Genomic DNA, 19979 nt, shown 5'->3' on the forward strand with positions numbered 1-19979 from the left:
GGCCACCACATACAGCTGTGTAAGTTGTATTCCAGCTCGTTCCCCTCAAGTAGAGTACAATATGAACACTGTCCTTAGGAGTTGTATAGTTCACAACTAGCACAGACATATTATAGCCACTTTGGAGCTGATAACATCTGGCAAAGCTTGTTTGGTACGCTTTTTAGAAAATAAGAATGTTAACAGTCTAATGACTGGGTAACAAATACTTTTGTAAGTAAGAAGTTTTAAAATTCCTTGTTTTTAGCAAAAGTAAAAGAGCATTTTTGACAAATAACTTGGAAAGAATCCACAAAATGAGTGGTACTGCTATAGTAAAATTCCTCTCATTCCCATCAATTTGTCTATGTGAACACACTTTTTCATGGATTTTATCGACAGAAATGAAAAACAGGAATATCATTGACCTAAACTCTGTCTTCATTCAACAGTAAGCAATACTTAGCCAAAAAATGTATGGCTTAAGTGAAAAGAAAATCACCCAATTCATCAGACTGAAATAAAATTTTTACTTTTAATTTATACATATTTATGTTGTTTGATCAATTATAGTAATTGTAATGTTAATTAGCCCAGAATTCTTTTTACTACTTAAGAATCAAAGACATCAAATAGTTTAAATTTTAATTTATGTACATTTTTGTAGCAGACAAATTTAAGGAGGTGATTAACAAAACGTATAAACGTATACAGACAATCCTTTCTTTGAATGGTTCCAACATGCACGAATTTCAGTTACTGTGGTTTAGTTAACACCAATCCCCTAAACTGGGTTCGAATTTCAATTACTATGGTATATTAACTGTAATTGTACAAAATACAAATTTCACCCCTAGCTCTTCAATCCATGAGTCACCACATAAATAAAGATGAACGTCATAGTCAGTGACTAAACATGTTTCTTCTCTCAAAATCATTGGTGATTGGTCACTGCATGTCTGATTCAGTTCACATGTGGATAGCAAAGTTTGTAGTTGTCTTCTCTCCTTGTCTGCCTGTGAAAAATGTATGTAATATTTTACAAAAATAGATCATTGAAAGAGGACATTGGCCAAAAAAATGAAAGCACAGCAAAGAATTGAGGGATCATGCCACAAGTGAAATTTGAATCGAATATAATGAAATTCTAGAAGAAACAACTGACCGTGGGAATGTTGACACTGCCACCACTCGAGAAAGTCGGGTCATGCAGTCAGTGGAAATTGCTGCAGGCCAACTTAGTGACTTCAGTGAGGAAACAGGCTGTTGACAAAAAAGAATGAAGATGTCCCAGAAGAAGTGATGTTAGCAAAAAACTTCATATTAAAAGAACTCGTGAAGATTCTTCACAACATTGAAAATGCAAAGGATAAAATGTTGGAAGCGGATCCAAACTTAGAAAAAAGTATGACAATTCACTAGGGCATAGATTCTGGTCTCTCTGTATTGTTAAGCAGTATGACAAAATGAAGGCAAGAACTGTTCAAACTACTCAGTAAAAATTTTTTACAAAGAAATACTTTCATCCTCAGTGTTTCTAACTGCAGTGTACTAAGTAAATACTGATCTTGCTATGTTTTTCCTTTTTCTTATTTTTTTGGTAACTAATTTGTAACTAATAGTAAGACAGTTTTTAATGTTCCTGCAAAAAAGTGTAAAGGTCACAAGACAATTAAAATGTTTCCCACTAATTATTAACATTACTTTTTGCACAGTGATCTTGTGTGGTCATTTTTATGCTCCTGCACTACTGTGTAAAATGAGGACTGCCTGTATTTTCAGTAAGACAACATTTTCCGGGAGAAGTGGAACAGAAATATAGGCTCAAGAAGAAAAAAGAAGGAGCTTAAAAAATTTCCACTGTTGAATAAAAGGCACAGCATAGGAAATGTAGTTGATGGTATTATAATAGGTTGCCAGGTGACAGATGGTAGCTACATTTGTGGTGAGCATAGCATAATGTATAAGATTGTATAAACAATCAACAATCACTATGTTGTATGCCCGAAACAAATGTAACATTGTATGCCAATATACAATTACTATGCATATTTTTTTCAATAAAAAAGGAAAAAAATTCACACTGTTAAAGAACAATTTATTTAGGTTTTTTTAAAAACAATTTATTTATTTTTTAAGATTTTTATTTATTTATTTGACAGACAGAGATTACAAGTAAGGCAGAGAGACAGGTAGAGAGAGAGGGTGGAGAAGCTGAGCAGAGAGCCCAATGCGGGGCTCGATCCCAGGACCCTGAGATCATAACCTGAGCTGAAGGCAGAGGCTTAACCCACTGAGCCACCCAGGCACCCCCATTTAGGTCTTTTTTTTTTTATGATATTAAGTAATTTCTATACACAACATGGGACTCAAATCCACAACCCCAAGATAAAGACTTGCATACTTCACTGACCAAGACAGCCAGGTACCCCCTGTTTATGTATTTTTAAATGAATGATGGCAGGTTTCAAGTTACTATAGACAGGTTTTATTAAATAGACTTAAAAGTTATTTAAACTCCTATTTAAAAAGTCATCCCTGGATTGCCACAGTTGCTCAGTCAGTGGAGGGCATAACTTGATCTCCGGGTTGTGGATTCGAGCCCCATGTTCAGTGTAGAGATTACTTAAAAATAAAATTTTTAGTGGCGCCTGGGTGGCTCAGTGGGTTAAAGTCTCTGCCTTTGGCTCAGGCCATGATCCCAGGATGCTGGGATCAAGTTCCCCTGCTGAGCAGAGAGCCCATTTCCCCCTCTCTCTCTGCCTGCCTCTCTGCCTACCTGTGATCTCTGTCTGTCAAATAAATAAATACAATCTTTTTTAAAAAATCTTTAAAACAAAGTCCTACTTTATAATATAATATATTAGAAATCACAACCTGGGGCGTGGTGGGGGGGTGCGCCTGGGTGGCTCAGTCAGTTGAGTGTCCAAATCTTGATTTTGGTTCAGGTCATGATCGTGGGGTCATGGGATGGAGCCCCGGGTCAGTCTCCACGCTCAGTGTGGAGTCTGCTTGAGATTCTCTCCCTTTGCCCTTCCCCTTACTCATTCTCTCTCTCTCTCTGTAGCTTTCCAAAAATAAATCAATAAAATCTTTAAGAAAAAAGAAATCACAGTCTTAGCAAATGTTGAAACCTATGTTGAAAAGTCTTCAATATCAGTCTGAAGACGTGGAAGTGAGTATGTAATTTTTCAGTTGTTTGGGAGCACTTGTTCAAAAAACTTAAGAAAGCCTCAAAACAGGAACTAGTCTGCTTTGCGGGGGAGAGTCACTTAAAAGATAGTAGTTTATTGAAAATATGTTTTTGGTGCCACTGTTAAAGTTAAATTCCAGATAAAATTAATGGAAGACAGAGTATAATAAACTAGAAACTTTTTCAATTACAAGCGGCAGAAACCCAATTCTTATGAACAGAAAAAAAAAAGTAAGAGTATTGGCTCAAATAAACCAAGACAAACAGATACTTTAAAATAAATCAGCGATTAGAGCTCTTTAATGACTCTGTGTCTCATTAAGGAAAAGACAAATTACTTATAATGGCTTCCTGGACCCCCACACCAGCTGTGCTTTCTGCTCTCACTAGGAACAGCACTGCTTCTGTCCTCATTAACGGCTCTTCCTCTTCCTACAACTGCTTTTTGCAGCTACTGCTTTGTGACCCACTCAGGGCTCCCTGTCAGGTTTTTACTCAAGGATCAACTTCTCAGTGAGGCCTTCTCCTACGAACCCATTTAAAATTGTCTCCCTGCCCTGCCAGCTATTTCCTATCCCTCTTACTGGCTTTATTTTAACCCATAGTTCTTATTACCATCTAGAAAATCATATATATTTGCTTATTTATCAGATTATTGTATCATTTCTCCCACTAGAATGTAAGCTCCATGAAAGCACTGATTTTTGTCTGTTCATAGTTGCTATCGCTAATTCAATTCTATATTTTTAGAACAATGTCTGCATTTAACAGGTGCTCAATAAATATTTGTTATATAAATGGAAACATGAATGTATTAACAGGAAGACTTCTGGAATTTTGTTAAAAAACATGCTCAAGGTCCATAGTTCTCTAGGAAATGACGTAAGTGACTTAATCCACAGTAGGATGGATTAGCATATGGTCTAAAAGGTTTGACTTTTTAAAATTTTCAAATTTAAACCATCTGGTTTATCTCTTCATTTTTTAAAAAAGATTTTATTCATTTATTTGGCAGAAAGAGAGAGAGACAGTGAGAGGGGGAGCACAAGCAAGGGGAGTGGGAGAGGGAGAAGTAGGCTTCCTACTGAGCAGGCAGCCTGATAGGGCTCCATCCCAGGACCCTGGGTCATAACCTGAGCCGAAGACAGACGCTTAATGACTGAGCCACCCAGGTGCCCATATCCCTTCATTTTAATTCTCTTATGGGGTCTTTGTCACTTCTCACTTACAGTAAGACTTTCCTGTGTTATCTCTTCCCTTTCCTCCCAAGTTGTACATAACCTTTCAATGTCCCCAAACACCACTTCCTGCACATCACTTCCATTAGCTTACTCCTGAGAGCTTTGCAGAAAAAATTCAAACTCCACTGGTTAGCTTTCAAACCTGTCCATAAATTGGCCAAATCCCACTTACAAAACTGATTCCATTACACCCCAGCTTAAACCCTTGACTTCATAACCTCATCACAGCCTCATGAGTATGCTGTGCTCACTCCATCTTGGTTCAGATTATTCCCTTCATCTGGGAAGCTCTATCCTTTCCATCTCTCCAAATCCTTTCCATTTTTTAAAAAGTAATTTCCATGCCCAGCATGGGGTTTGAACACATGACCCCGAGATCCAGAGCCGTATGTTCTACTGATGCAGCCAGCCAAGTGACCCTACTTTCCATTTTTTAAGGTGTGCATCACAGTTGACTGCTTTCATAAAGCTTCTCTTATATCACAGTTAATCAGTTGGGCACCTGAGTGGCTCAGTGGGTTAAGCTGCAGCCCTCAGCTCAGGTTGTGATCTCAGGGTCCTGGGATCGAGTCCCACATCGGGCTCTCTGCTCAGTGAGGAGCCTGCTTCCTCCTTTCTCTCTCTGCCCGCCTCTCTGCCTACTTATGATCTCTCTCTGTCAAATAAATAAATAAAATCTTTTTTAAAAAAATCAAATGATGGAGAGCAAAACACTGCACTATATGGTCAATCAGTCCTTCCTTGGCCTAAGTACTTTTAGCTTATGCTAATTACTAAGATGCCTCATGAAGCATACTTTGTTTTTTGTTTTTTTAAAGATTTTATTTATTTATTTGAGAGACAGAGATCAAAGTAGGCAGAGAGGCAGACAGAGAGAGAGGAGGAAGCAGGCTCCCTGCTGAGCAGAGAGCCCCATGCAGGGCTCAATCCCAGGATCCTGAGATCACAACCTGAGCCGAAGGCAGAGGCTTTAACCCACTGAGCCACCCAGGCACCCCATGAAGCATACTTTGGTATTGTGAATTATGAAAGTAAGTGTACCACCCCTTCAAATTATAACTTCTTAGAAGGGTGTCTTTCCTTGGAAGAGATAGTTCTATACTTCCAGAGGTTTTTGTTTTGTTTGCACACAGTGGGTGGCAAAAACATATTTGTTGAATGATTTTTAGCCTCCAAAATTGCACAAAAGGATTTTCTAGATTTAAGTGTGAGAAGGGCTAAGTTGTTAATAGATCCATGAAAGAATGTTATTTCATACTGAACTGACGATGATAAAATACCTTTTGGACCAACTTGTGAAAAGAGTTGTGATTTTTGTATGTAACTTAATCCAGGAAATGACTAAATGGCAGGAAAAATGTGAATGAAGAGCACCTAAGTGGCTCAGTCAGTTAAGCATCAGACTCTTGATTTTGGCTCAGGTGATGATCTCAGTATCATGAGATAGACCCCCGCAATGGGCTCTGTGCTCATTCGAGTCTGGGCTCTCTCTCTCTCTGTCTCTCCCCTGCCCCACTGCCTAAGCTCATGCTCTCTCTCCAAAACAAATAAATCTTTTAAAAAAATGTGAATGAGGAAGATTTCCATTTTGCAATGACTATAAAAATCTTAGGAGGTAAACAATATTTGGTTTAATTATAAATAAATATGTACTAGTTGTTTAGATACACAAATGACATTTTATTATTTAAATACATGACAAACTAATTTTTTTTACTCAGTCATGTTTTCCATAAACAATGGGACTTTCTAAGAATTTCTGTGTTAAGGAACATCTACGTTAATATTTTGTTTCTATTTGAACAATCATACAGACATTAGTTTGTATGACATAAACAAGGATAGATATAGTTTTTGGCCTAGACTATTCCATGAGCCCTTATAGAGAACATCAAAAAAATCTGTGTACAACAGAACTCTCACATTGTCCACCTAAGAAAGAAATCAAATAGAGTACACAATATGGTAATGTATTAGTCAAGGAATTTAATCAATTACAGTTTATACATTTCTTACAGTTAGTCTCATCTGAAGATGTGTTGTTCGGTTATTACATCAGTAGAGGACTCCTCTCATCTTCTGTAAAAGAGCATATCTGATTATAGGGGTGGGGAAGTGGCTATACATTCTAGTCCCACTCACACTATTAACAGAGCTACTCTACCCCATTTGGTCCCTGCCTGCAGTTGTCCTACTGACATATCAGTTATCCCTTGAAGGAGCTTATGAGACTGTAAAAAAAAAAAAAAAAAAAAGTCTTTTCTAACTCTCTTTCAGGGCTAGTATAAACCAGGAGCTAAAAAAGTGAAATGCTATAAAAGCAAATCAATACGTGGGCATATCAGGGGCGCCTGGGTGGCTTAGTCGGTTAAGCATCTGAAATTGGTTTCTGCTCAGCTCACTATCTCAGGGTCCTGGGATGGAGCCCCACCCACATCAGGCTCTGCCCACCAGGGAGTCTGCTTCTCTCTCTCCCTTGGCCCCTCCCCCCATTCATGCTCTCTGTGTATCTCTGTGTCAAATAAAGTTTGTAAAAAAAAAAAAAAAAGGCAAAAGAAAAAAAAGATGGCTAGATAGAAGGATGTATAGATACGTGAAAAAACAAGCAGAGTTAAATGTTAATGGTAAAATTTAAATAATACGTACACATGTGTTCATTGTAAAATTAAAAGATTAATAAAGGAATATTACAAAAAGCTGTGTGTCCCTGAATTTCGCAAGTTACATGAGGTGAAGTCCTTGAGAGACTTATTTTTAAAGTATATTCAACATTCTTTAACTCCCTCTTCAATAGTGGAGTCTAGTTCCCGTCCATTTGAGTGTGGGCTTAATTTAGTGTTCTGTTTCAATAAATAGAATATGGCAAAACTTATGGTGTTTGGCACCTGAGACTAGGTCACAAAAGGCATTGTGGTTTCCTCTCTGCCCTATCTCTTAGATCACTCACTTGGCAGGAAACCAAGTCTTTTGGGACACTCAAGCAGTTCTTTGGAAAGGCCCAAGTGGTTGGAAATTGAAGCCTCTTGCCAAAAACTAGCAATGAATTGAGACTTCCTGATAAGCCGTGAGGAATTGCAGCCTTCTGCCAGAAGCCATGTGAGGAAGCCACCTTGCAAGCAAAGGCTCCAGCCTTAATGGAACTTTCATGGCTATAAGCCTAGCTGACATTTTTTTTTTAAGATTTTATTTATTTAAAAAAAAAAAAAAGAGAGGGACAGCGAGAAAGGGAACACAAGCAGGGGCAGTGGGAGAGGGAGAAGCAGGCTTCCTGCTGAGCAGGGAGCCCAATGTGATCTTGATCCCAGGACTGTGGGATCATGACCCAAGTGGAAGGAAGACGATTAACGACTGAGCCACGCGGGCACCCCCCTAGCTGACATCTTGACCTGTTAAAGATCCTGAACAACCCAGTAAAGTGCTCCTGAATTCCTCATCTACAGAAACTGTGAGATACCGCTTAGCTTTAAGCTGTTAAATTCCGAGGTAATTTGCTATGCAGCAATAGATAAATAGACCCAACATACAACCAAAGTTTACTCAAGAAAAATTATACAACATGAACTGTCCTATATCTATTGAGGAAATTGAATTAGTAGCTAAAATTCTGCCAACAAAGAAAACTCTAGGCCTGGATGGCTTCACTGTTGAATTGTATCAACATTTAAGAAAGAAAGAATGCCAGTTATTAAATTAATTGTTTTTCTTTTCAATCTCGTTTTTTCTTCTGACTGCTTTTTCCATCTTTGGTTATCCGTGTTTTTTTTTTTGGTTATCAGTGGTTTAACAGTGATGTGATCTATGTGTTTTTTTCTTTTTTATTTATCCTGTTTGGGGTTTATAAAGACTCTTGAATTTATTTTGCTGTTGTACATCAATGTTGTAAAGTTCTCTGTTATTATCTTTTAAAACACTGCATGTTTAATTTTTTTCCTCCTCTCCTATGTTTCCATGTTAGATCTTACATAAGTTCCATGTTTCTTTTCTTCTGTATTTTCACTATTTTGTCTCTCTCCACATCATTCTGGTTGTTTCCTTCTAACTTGTGCTCATTCTCTAACTCTTCAGCTGGGCCTGTTCTGCCGTCAAATCCATCCACCAAGATTCTAATTTCGGTCATGGTAATTTTCAGTTCTAGTATTTCCATATTGTTTATGTAATTTTCAGTTTTTTTGCCAAAATTCTCATAAGTTTCATTTGTGTCTGAAAATGCTAATATCTGTTTAAATAGAGCTTCTGCTTCTTCTGGTATTCATTCATGTCTTTTGGTGTGGCTACTTTTTATCGTATGCTCCAAAAGGTATTTGCAAAACTATTTATAGAATTTATTTTGAGGCCTACTGCATTAATTTTTCTACTGCTGCTTACCAGTATTACCACAAATTTAGCAACATAAAACAACAGACATTTCTTATCTCATAGGTTCCGCGGATCATGAGTCCAAACACACCTCCACTGAATCTTCTGTTTCAGGGTCTCACAAATCCAAACCAAGGTGTCAGGCTGAGCTATGATCTCAGCCAAGGTCCCACTAGGAAGGGATCCACTTCCAAGCTCACATAGTTGTAGCATGCAGTTCCCTAAGGGCTACTGCACCAGGGACCTACTCTTTGTTGTTGGCTAGAGGCCACCCTCAATTGCTTGCCCTGTGGCCCTCTAAAGTCCTGTTCACAACAGAGCAGCTTGCTTCTTTGAAATCGAGAGACAGAAAATAATAATAATAATAATAACAATAACAATAACAATAACAATAATAGGGGTGCTTGCGTGGCTCAGTTGGTTAAGCCTTGGACTCTTGGTTTTGGCTCAGGTCAGGATCTCAGGGTTGTGAGATTGAGCCTCACCTCGGGCTGCATGCTCAGCAGGGAGTCTATCTGGGATTCTCTGTGCTCCTCCCTCCTGCTCACATGCACGTACGCTCCCTAATAAATAAATCTGAAAGAATAAAATAAAATAAAGGGAGAGAATTCATTAACAAGATAATTATAATCTGATATAATGTAATCATGTCACATTATCACATACATCCCATCATCTTTGTGGTATTCCATTGATTAGAAGCAAATCATAAGTCTCACACACACACACACATACACACACACACAATACCAGGATAAAAGGATCATGGGGGGCCACCTTAAAGTCTGTCCACCACACTTGAATATTAATTTCCTCTTGAGGGAATTAGATTTGCTTCTGCCAAGCACCTGGGAGGTCTAGATATCCTAGGTAATCTCATTTCCTTACTCAGTTACCTAAAAGTAAATGTGTTTCAACATAATCTAGTTTATAAATTTACAGCAAAACAAAGATTCAAATGAAGAATTACATTTTTAGCCTAGAAAAAACAGATGGTACAAATTTTTCCCATTAAATTATGTTGAAAATCTACTTTTGGAGCTTCTCATAATGATAAGAAAACTCTATTGTTACATAATGGAAATTTATGCCTAAAACACGAGAATCTAGAAGTTAGCATAGAATTATAAAACTTTCAAGGTAGTTGGTATTTTGCTAATACCCTCATGTGAAACAGTCTCTTAAATGTTGAATATTCCGGGACGCCTGGGTGGCTCAGTTGGTTAGGCAGCTGCCTTCGGCTCAGGTCATGATCCCAGCGTCCTGGGATCGGGTCCCACATCGGGCTCCTTGCTCAGCGGGGAGCCTGCTTCTCCCTCTGCCTCTGCCTGCCATTCTGTCTGCCTGTGCTCGCTCTCTCTCCCTCTCTCTCTCTGATAAATAAAATCTTAAAAAAAATTTTTTTTTAAATGTTGAATATTCCTACTATTATATATTGTATCACTCAAATATGCATCGCTAATCTTGAGAAAGAAGAACAAAGCTGAAGTATCATAATCCCAGATTTCAGTATATATTACAAAGCTGTAATAATCAAAACAGTATGGTACTGGTACAAAAATAGACACACACATCAGTGAAACAGAATAGAGTCCAGAAATAAACCTAAATTATGTGCCCAATTTATCTACAATAAAAGAGGCAAATATATACAATGAGGAAAAGACAGTCTCTTTCATAAATGGTGCAGGAAGGGGTGCCTGGGAGTCTCAGTCAGTTAAGTGTCCGATTCTTGATTTTGGCTCAAGTCATGATCCAGGATTGTAAGATCTAACACCATATTCAGCTCCGCACCAGGTATGAAAACTGCTTGGCGTTCTCTCTATCCCTCTGCCCCTCCCTACTCTCTCTTTTTCTTAGGAAACAAAATAAAACAAAACAAATATATATTTAAAAAAAAGAAAGAAATGCCTCATATTTAAAAGTAATAATAATAATAATAATAATGGTGCTGGGAACACTTGAGAACTACATGCAAAAGAATAAAACCAGACTCTTTCTTATACCATACACAAGCATAAATTCAAAGTGACTAAAGATCTAAATGTGAGACTTGAAACCATAAAACTCCTAGAAGAAAATATAGGCAGTAATCTCTTTGACATTGGCCTCAGCAACATTTTTCCAGATATATTTCCTTTAGGCAAAGGAAACAAAAATAAAAATAAACTACTAGTTCTACACCAAAATAAAAAGCTTTTGCACAGCAAAAGGAAATATCAATAGAACAAAAAAGCAAACTACTGAATGGGAGAAGATATTTGTAAATGATATATCCAATAAGGGGTTAATATCCAACAAGTATAAAGAACTTACACAATTCAACACCAAAGAAATGATCCAATTTTAAAAATGGGCAAAAAATATGAGTAGAGAGCCATTTCTCCAAAGAAGACATATAGATGGCTAAGAGACACATGAAAAGCTGCTGAACATCACTCATCATCAGGGAAATGCAAATCAAAACTACAGTGAGATAATACCTTACACCTATCAGAATGGCTAGTAACACAAAGACAAGAAATGGTAAGTGTTGACAAGGATGTGGGAAAAAAGGAAACTTCAGGCACTGCCAGTGGGAATGTAAGTTGATGCAGCCACCATGGAAAACAGTATGGAGGGTTTGTTTGTTTGTTTTTTAAGATTTTTATTTATTTATTTGACAGACAGAAATCACAAGTAGACAGAGAGGAAGGCAGAGAGAGAGAGGAGGAAGCAGGCTCTCCGTGGAGCAGAAAGCCCCATGTGGGGCTTGATCCCAGGACCCTGGGATCATGACCTGAGCCAAAGGCAGAGGCTTTAACTGAGCCACCCAGGTGCCCTGGAGGTTTATTTATTTATCTTAATGACCTCAGTCATTAAGCAACTGCCTTTGGCTCAGGTCATAATCCCAGGGTCCTAGGATCGAGGCCCACATCAGGCTCCCTGCTGGGTGGGAAGCCTGCTTTTCCCGCTCCTGCCCCCCCTGCTTGTATTTCCTCTCTCTCTGTGTCTCTGTCAAATAAATAAATAATATCTTTTTTTTAAAAAATCTTTTAAAAAGTGTAAATACTATATGATCCAGTAATTCCACTAGGGGTATTTACTGAAAGAAAACAAAAACACAAATTCAAAAAGATATATGCAACCCTGGGGCACCTGGGTGGCTCAGTGGGTTAAAGTCTCTGCCTTCAGCTCAGGTCATGATCCCAGGGTCCTGAGATCGAGCCCCACATCTGACTCTCCGCTCAGAGGGGCGCCTGCTTCTCCCTTCCTCTCTGTCTGCCTCTCTGCTTACTTGTGATCTCTGTCAAATAAATAAAATCTTTAAAAAGATATATGCAACCCTATGTTTATTGCAGCATTATGTATAATAGCCCAGCATGGAAGAAATCTGTGTCTATCATAGTAAAGATGTGATGTGTACACACACACACACACACACACACACACACACACACACAGAGGAATATTACTCAGACACAAAAAAGATGGGAGTTTGCCATTTGCAACAACATGGATGGGCCTAGAGGACATTATGCTAAGTGAACTAAGTCAGGGAAAGAGATATACCATACGATTTCACTTACATGTGTAGTTTGGAAAATAAAACAAGCAGAAACAGACCCATAAATATAGAGAATAAACCCACAGTTGCCAGACATGTGCAGAGTGGAGGGAAGGGAAAAGTGAGGAAGAAGAGGAGATATAGGCTCCCCGTCATGGAATGAGTGAGTCACAGGATGAGAGATACAGTATAGGGCATATAGTCACCAGTATTGTTACAGCCTTCCACAGTGACAGATGAGGGAGTCACACCTGAGGTGAACATAGCATGATGCATAAACATGTAAAATATAAACTTGTCCAAACACCATGCTGTATACCTGTACAAACAACATGCTGTAACACGGTATCAACTAAACTTAATTAAAGAATAAAAAGAAAGAAAAACCACAATAAAAAATGGGGCATGTGTGTGGCTCTGTCGGTTAAGAATTTGATTCTTGATCTCAGCTCAGGTCTCAATATCAGGGTTGGGAGTTCAATCCCCATGTTGGGCTCCATGAAGTGTCCTTAAAAAAATAAAAGACTTCGTTCCTAAATAGAAATAACATACTGATGAAACCAGCATACTGGAATTACAGCCTGTGGTGCTGATATAAATTTAAAACATTTGAAGAACATTAATTTATTTCATTAAAAAAAAAGAAAATCTGAAATTTGTATAAACTTGTGCAATAGATATTGCATCTGTATCTTAAAAGCTGATTTGGGGGACACCTGGCTGGCTCAGTTGGTTGAGCAGCTGACTCTTGGTTTTGGCTCAGGGCATGATCTCAAGGTCCTAGGATAACCCGTGTCAGGTTCCACACTCAACAGAATCTGTTTGTGGATTTTCTCTCTGACCCTCCCCCTGTTCATGCTCTCTCTCTCAAATAAATAAAATATTGACTTGGGAGTAGGACATTATATACATTTGGGAACCTTGTATTGTTACTTGAATAAAGTAACACGCTTATTCTTAAGATCTGTAACTACGAGACATGCTTTTGAAGTAAGCATCTAAGAAAGTAAAATATATGACCACTCTATCTGGGAATAAATTTTAAAATATTATCTACCTATCAACCACCTTTGGCAGACACTAATTGCACCTACCTTAATCCTGTACTCCTTTCTTCCCCCAGTTTTTCCCAGGCATATGGTCATCTGGAATAAAAGCTGTATTTTCATCCTTCCTCGCAGTCAGGTGGGGGGACCGTGACTAAGTCTTGGCCAAGAAAATTAAGTGAGGGTGCAACCTTCTCACTTGACTGCCCTCTGCTTTGCTGGTTAGTGTTGATGTGAGGGAAAGAGTTTGAACAGCAATCTTGGAATGTGAGAGAGAAGCCAAATGCTGAGGTTGCTAGAGCACCACAGCAGCCTTGTGATACTTACCTCTGAAACCCTGTTAAGTGAGGGGAAAAAAAACTTTCTTTTTTTAAAGCCACTCGTATTTGGGTTTTTAGTTTTATGCTGCCGTAGTAACCTTAACCAATACACATTGCAGCTGTTGGCATATTACTCCTTTATTAGAAACTGTAAATGAGAAATTATTTCGACACCTGAAGACCAAACTATAACAGATGATTCCATAGGTTCAAGATTTTGAGACATTCTAGAAAGAGTTTTCTGTAAAGTATATCCTTTCCGTGGCATGGCAACATCATTCTTCTTTAAAAAAGTTACTGGACAGACATCGTTTCCACCATCACCTATATAAACAATTCGTGTATAATTCACTCCCTGTTGTAACTGTTTATCTACAAATTCTACCAAAACTACATTTTTGCAAAGATTTTTGGGGCACCTGTTGCAAGAATGGGCATGGTAACTTTCCACAGTGAGATGACCATTGCTATTGAAAGCTGCTGGATTTGTAAACACTTTATCAAACACATCATGAAAACTGGTAGCTTCTAAAACCCAATCTATGAAGACTGAATTTGAATCTGAAATAATGATGCAGTCAAATTTATCCTTGTTCTTTCTTATAAAGTTCAAAAGCTCCACCATCCCTAGAGTGAAAGGCATTGATGTCACTGCTCTTTTCATTTCATCTTCTCTTACACCTTCATCTCCCAAATACTTAAAGACTCTGCCCATAAATTCTGTCCAAAATCCTTTTTCATAAGAATCTTGTAGTTCAATAGGAAGCTTTTTCTCTGGAGCACACTGTACAATCCAGGTGTCACTATTATCATCTATGATTGTATTGTCAAAGTCAAAAACGAGCAAAATTTTCATGGTTCCAAAAGCAAATGTGGGTTACCCTGAAAAACAAGAAATAGTGTTTCCTAAACATACTGTTTTACATGTCTAGCTATTACACTTATTTAACAAACATTATTGAGTGTTAATCTGCTAAAACAAAGGGTTAATATAAAAAAAGTCAAATGATTAAGCATTTAAGGCTACCACTTAAGCATTTTTTTCTTAAGAAGCAAAGTTCATATTTGAACTTCATATTGGAAACAAAATATCTAAAAGGATATTCACAGTATTATTGTGTTCTGGAGGGTATGATTCTTTGACACTCAGAATTAAACTACAGAGTAAGCCAATGAGAGGAGTAATGAAATAATTCTTTTACAGCCTAATTTAGAAAAATTATAAAAAAGACAGAGAAAAGTAGGCTAATCACTCTTATTGTCTTTAAATTATCAATCATAAATTAGTTTAAAATATTTACAATAATCCAAATATTAAATAATAACTCACATATAATATAAATCCTCTGTATACTATCCTAAATTCTGACCGAATTTTAACACCATGACATCTTGCAAAATTTGAACAACTTTCCTAAAAAAGGCATTTAGCTTAAAATCATTAATGCCAGTGTTATAACTAAATGGTTGCTTGATGTTGTACTTGAAATCCTAAACAAATTAAAGCTGGGAGTCAATTCCATTCTTCTAAACTAGAAGTAACTTTTGTTAACAATTTTCACATTTATTTGTATTTTCCTTAGACAGTTTAGCTCTGGAGTACCAAATAATCTGGGAATGTGTGAAAAATCTCATTGCTTATGATATGACGATTACTTAATTCTTAGTTTTCATTAAATGATAATGAAGGTCATTAATTCTAAATCTTGAGAAAAGGAAAAACTAAACTGGCCAACAGATAGTATGGATAAAAATTATGTAAAAAAAGACAGTTATAAAGAATACCCATGAGAAGCTACAATTACTGCATATAAACAACAAAAAAATCTTTTTTTAAAGAGTAACTAATACTTTTAAAGATATCACAATACACTAGGCTAAGAACTTTACAATCTCATCACCTACTTAACTTCATAACTCTATTAAGTAGAAATTATTATCTTCATCTTAAAAATATATAAACTGAAGATTAAATATTTGTTAAGTTGATTAAATTTTAGTTAATTTGAAGAGCTAAAATTTGGACTCAGGTCCACTTCACTCCAAAATTCATGCTTAAAGTACAGTACTCTAGTGGCTAAGAAATAGAATATTTAAAGATTATTAATTAGTTTATTTAAGTTTATTTATTTTTTTGTAATCTCTACTTCCAACATGGGGCTGAAACTTACAACCCCAAGATCAAGAGTCACATGGTCCTCCAAATGATGGAACCAGGTGCCCCACTTATTAATCAGTTTAAAAATAAATATTAGGCGGTCATTTTGACAAAAAGATGTTTAATATATGAAAACATTCATTAGTCCCGAAGTACACACTAATCATAATACCACATCTGTGACTTACTTATAACCATTCTGAAGTTTTAACAAGAAATCCTAAAAAGAAAAGTGAAGAACCTCACCAATAAGAAAAAGAAGAGATCAATTAAAAATGGAAAACATGGCATTTAACCATATATATTCGGTAAAACTGAGAATAGAGTTTACAGACTCATATAAGAGTAAGTATTCTATGTCTCTCAATTTAGAATATCTGGAGAATAACTAACGCAGAAGGGTACCTCTTGTTGTGTGAATTTAGACAGTATGTAATACTCTGATACTCTGGATCCTTGTATCTCTAAATATCTAATCCAGGTGTCTATGGATGATTCCTAGAGATTTAAGTGCAGAATTCACTGTCATAGAATAAGGCATACACATTAGCACTACACTCTAGGCACACTTTAAATTAAACACACTTTTCAAGCATTCTGAACTTTATACATAGTTTTAAAAAATTTTTCAAATGTAATTCATTGGTTGAAAACTGTCTCAAGCCTAGATTTAATGAGCCACAAGTTATCTAAATTCCTGAACTATTAACCTCAAAATAAGATATATCATAAGCCTGAAGTTAACATAGTTCTGCAATGGACTATAAATTTCTATCTAAAAGTGTATTTTTCTTAATTTTAATTTAAATTTAATTTTAGATCATTTTCTGTTATTTTTTTTGTCACCACTCAACATAGACCTTTATTAAAAAATACTTACCCAACTTAGTATTTCCAAGGCAATTATTCAGAATAGGGTTTAAGTTAAACAGTCATGACAATCTTCAGTTTTAAACACCAGCCAGTTTCTAACCAACATTACTCCTACTCTATATGCAGAGAACAAAGTCTTCTGGTTTGGAACAAAGAAACGGAGACATCTTAACTCCTAAAATTAATAAAAGTATTTAAGGGTATTTTTTTAAATTTATGTTTTCTAATTATGTTGTTTTCTCTCACATCAGAGAGGCACATGTTGGCAATAGGAGAAACAAAATCTTGATTAAACAAAGGTCTTAATTATAAAACAGGGAATGTTATATGAATCTACATTTTTATCCATGGGATAAAATCACAAGCATTAGACTGATGATGCTGAGATTTCCAGATTCCATTTTCTTCTTTTTCTTCTTAAATAATACACAAGTACTACATTCTGTTGTCCATAAACTTTCAAAGATTAGTGCTATATTTTTTTTAAAAAGTCTTCAAAACTCAAGAATGTGCACAAAAATTAGTGGTAAGAATGTGAATCTATTTTAATCCAATTTGTTAAAATTCCAAAAGCAGTTATTAACTATTCTCGCCAAAAGAATGAGCAGTACACATTTGGTATCTATGCAATGTTTCCTGCATTAACAATAGCCTAAGTGTTTTTTACAATACTGAAAATTTGAAACTACATAGACATCCAAGGATTGGGGACTGGTTAAATAAGATAATGTATATGATAACCAGATAATGAATATTTATGTAGCCAATAAAAGCTAAGATGTTTAGTACAAATTAAGTCACTAAATAGTGTGTACAGCATAATCGCATTTTGGTTTTAAAAAGATGTCTGTGTTTACAGTGACAAGATCATGGGTGCTTCAATTGCAGTGCATTCTTTTTCTACACTGATTTTGTAATAATTTTTCCCCAGAATAAACTCTGTTTCAGATCGAAATGCAAATACTGGGGTGCCTGGGTGGCTCAGTGGGTTAAAGCCTCTGCCTTCGGCTCAGGTCATGATCCCAGGGTCCTGGGATCGAGCCCCGCATCCAGCTCTCTACTCAGCAGGGAGCCTGCTTCCTCCTTTCTCTCTGCCTGCCTCTCAGCCTACTTGTAATTTCTGCCTGTCAAATAAATAAATTTTTTAAAAATCTTAAAAAAAAAAAGAAAAGAAATGCAAATACTACCTTAATTTCACAACAAAATAAAGCACAGAGATGGAATCAGAGAGATAACTAACTCTAGATAGATTTAGCTGTAAACATCCATGGGTTCGGTGAACCATGGGTTCGGTGAACCAGGTGTTGGAAGTTGAATGATACTAGACTATCATGTTAAATTGGCAAATTGTTGACACTGAATTTTATGATTCAATACTTTCTGTAACCTATTTAGTTAAAATTCCAGAGAATTTTTGTTAGGAGGTAATTCTTCATGGGTCTCTACTGGCTCTACATGCCTTACAAGCAAGACATTCACTGCTCTATGCTCTCGCCTATCGTCTCAAAAATGTATGTATAGTGAACAGTCTTGAAAGGCATGTTTATTGTTCAGTATAATAAATATGGTCCCCTAAGCTCAGGGTTCCTGTCCTGTAAGGCAACACACTCCACTTGCAGGTGACTTCTGGGCCTCTTTGCATCACCCTGTGGGACGTGGAGCAAAACTGCTCATAGTCCGTCTACTGCTAATGCTGTATGTAGGTAATCCATCTCTGCCTAGGAGTCTGTGTCTTCTACAGAACTGTGGCAGGCTAAGTCGTTAGCCTGCAAGTGGGATAAAAATCTCTGACCCTTCCCAGCTTTTGACATTTTTACAACCATGCTTTCAAAAAACAAACAAAACCATGGATACTATATGTGCAAAAGCTAATTTCTGCCAACAAGTATTTTATTAATCCTTTCATACTTACCAGCATTATTACGGTGGAACATCTGATAGAAAACCTAAAGAAAAACAGTACAACTACGTGTTAGAACTTTAGTGATTAAAAATCTTCCCTTCTTTCATTTTGAGTGACTCTAGCTTGATGCCTAATGTGTAGGTGTCCTAGCCGACTAGCTTATAATGAAATCATTTGTACTTCGATGTGTCAGAAAAGGATCTTCTGAAACCTAGCCTGCATCCACTCTCAACAGTTTTTTGCGTCCTTCGAGGTCTGACTAGTCCCACAGATACATTCAATTTTACTATACTGTATTTACAGAGCAAATTAAAATGTCTTAAAGGTCCTAACAGGAATGTTCTGGGACGATATCCAAGTTTTAACACTTCTCTTTTTTGGGAAAAAAAAAAAAAAAAAAATATATATATATATATATATATATATATATATATACATATAAATATATTTTTCATCTAACCTGGTTCATGGCTTAGAAACCGAAGTATTTAAAAACAGATTTTCTGTACCTTCCACCCGCGGAGGTCTGCGGACCGCGCACACCGAGCCCAGGCCTCGTTCTCCCACACACCTGCAGGGTCCGCACTGAACGTAGGCGCAGGCACCTTGCTGGGGGGTCATCCCCTGTGAGAAGCGCGCTGGATGAGGATGGGAGCGCCGGGCCGGGTCCCCAGAGATCCTCACTGACCCAGACCAGGCGCCAGCAGCAGCCTGTCCTCCGCGCCGCTCCCGCGGACTCTGCCCTCCGACCTCGTCCCTGTGCCTGTCAGTGAGGGTAACCCAACAGGCACGCTGGGCCACGACTTCCCGCGCAGGCGCAGTCCCTGTTTCCCAGCCCAATGGCCCGTGGCAGCACGCTCGCCGGTCCGCCGTCACTTCCGGCGGCGTTGCTAAGCAACTGTGCAGTTTGGCAAACATTCGGCGGGCTGGAGTGCTACTCGCCCAGCATCGGAGTCATCTTTCCAAGTCACAAAGAGCCAAAGGCACCTACCTCGTTAGAGATGCTGGTGCGGTTTGGAAGGCGCTGTGGACGGGCGAAGGAAGATACAGGTGAGGTAAACTGGCCTATCTAGGCACAGGGATTGTTTCTGGCCTCCAGGCATAGAGTAAGGGTGGCAAATGAAAGTTTGGTTACTTTTTGAAAAGGGCTCAACCAACTCGAAAGCATCCCCACAGGGCATCATTGGGCTCTGTGTAAACGGACGGTTTTGCCTTCAGATGAATAGGTGGGTGGGAAAAGTTTACAGAAATAGAAGCGGAGAAAAGATAAGTCATAGACTCCCAGTTGACCGTCTGGCCTGATCCTCAAACAGTGCAGTAGCAGCTCTAAGAGTCCGGTGTTTGCTGAATTCCCTTAAGCTTT

General features: G+C 37.6%; 2 protein-coding genes across 11 annotated transcripts in view; one reads left to right on the forward strand and one right to left on the reverse strand.

Moving 5' to 3' along the window:
- Window positions 1-500: 500 nt before the first annotated feature.
- PHOSPHO2 (phosphatase, orphan 2) lies at window positions 501-19444 on the reverse strand. Of its 10 annotated transcripts, XR_014300255.1 has the most exons (8): window positions 19188-19427; window positions 18626-18659; window positions 16721-16888; window positions 13690-14564; window positions 9255-9345; window positions 6430-6492; window positions 1145-1242; window positions 501-995 (listed from the first exon to the last, which is right to left on the reverse strand). XR_014300255.1 is itself a non-coding variant. In XM_082689226.1 (4 exons), exon 4 carries the CDS (start codon window positions 14536-14538, stop codon window positions 13813-13815), a length of 726 nt encoding a protein of 241 aa, XP_082545352.1. In that variant the 5' UTR covers window positions 14539-14564; window positions 16721-16852; window positions 18626-18659; window positions 19188-19425; the 3' UTR covers window positions 13803-13812. The 10 variants fall into 10 exon arrangements, 5 of the variants coding, with proteins under 5 accessions (XP_082545352.1, XP_082545350.1, XP_082545353.1 ...); XR_014300254.1 differs by lacking the exons at window positions 16721-16888; window positions 18626-18659 and having other exon boundaries at window positions 19188-19444; XR_014300257.1 differs by lacking the exons at window positions 13690-14564; window positions 16721-16888; window positions 18626-18659 and having other exon boundaries at window positions 19188-19420.
- Window positions 19445-19979, forward strand: part of CFAP210 (cilia and flagella associated protein 210) — a 36884-nt gene continuing 36349 nt past the window's right edge. The window contains exon 1 of the mRNA XM_082689210.1: window positions 19445-19666. Within this exon, the coding sequence (XP_082545336.1) occupies window positions 19456-19666 (211 nt within the window). The 5' untranslated portion in view covers window positions 19445-19455. The remainder of the gene's footprint in view (window positions 19667-19979) is intronic.

The sequence above is a fragment of the Mustela nivalis genome (assembly GCF_964662115.1).
Source record: "Mustela nivalis genome assembly, chromosome: 11".
Lineage (NCBI taxonomy): Eukaryota > Metazoa > Chordata > Mammalia > Carnivora > Mustelidae > Mustela > Mustela nivalis.

Excerpts from the sequence above, each read along its gene's own strand:
- PHOSPHO2 (XM_082689227.1), bottom strand. The coding sequence starts at position 14,538 with ATGAAAATTTTGCTCGTTTTTGACTTTGACAATACAATCATAGATGAT.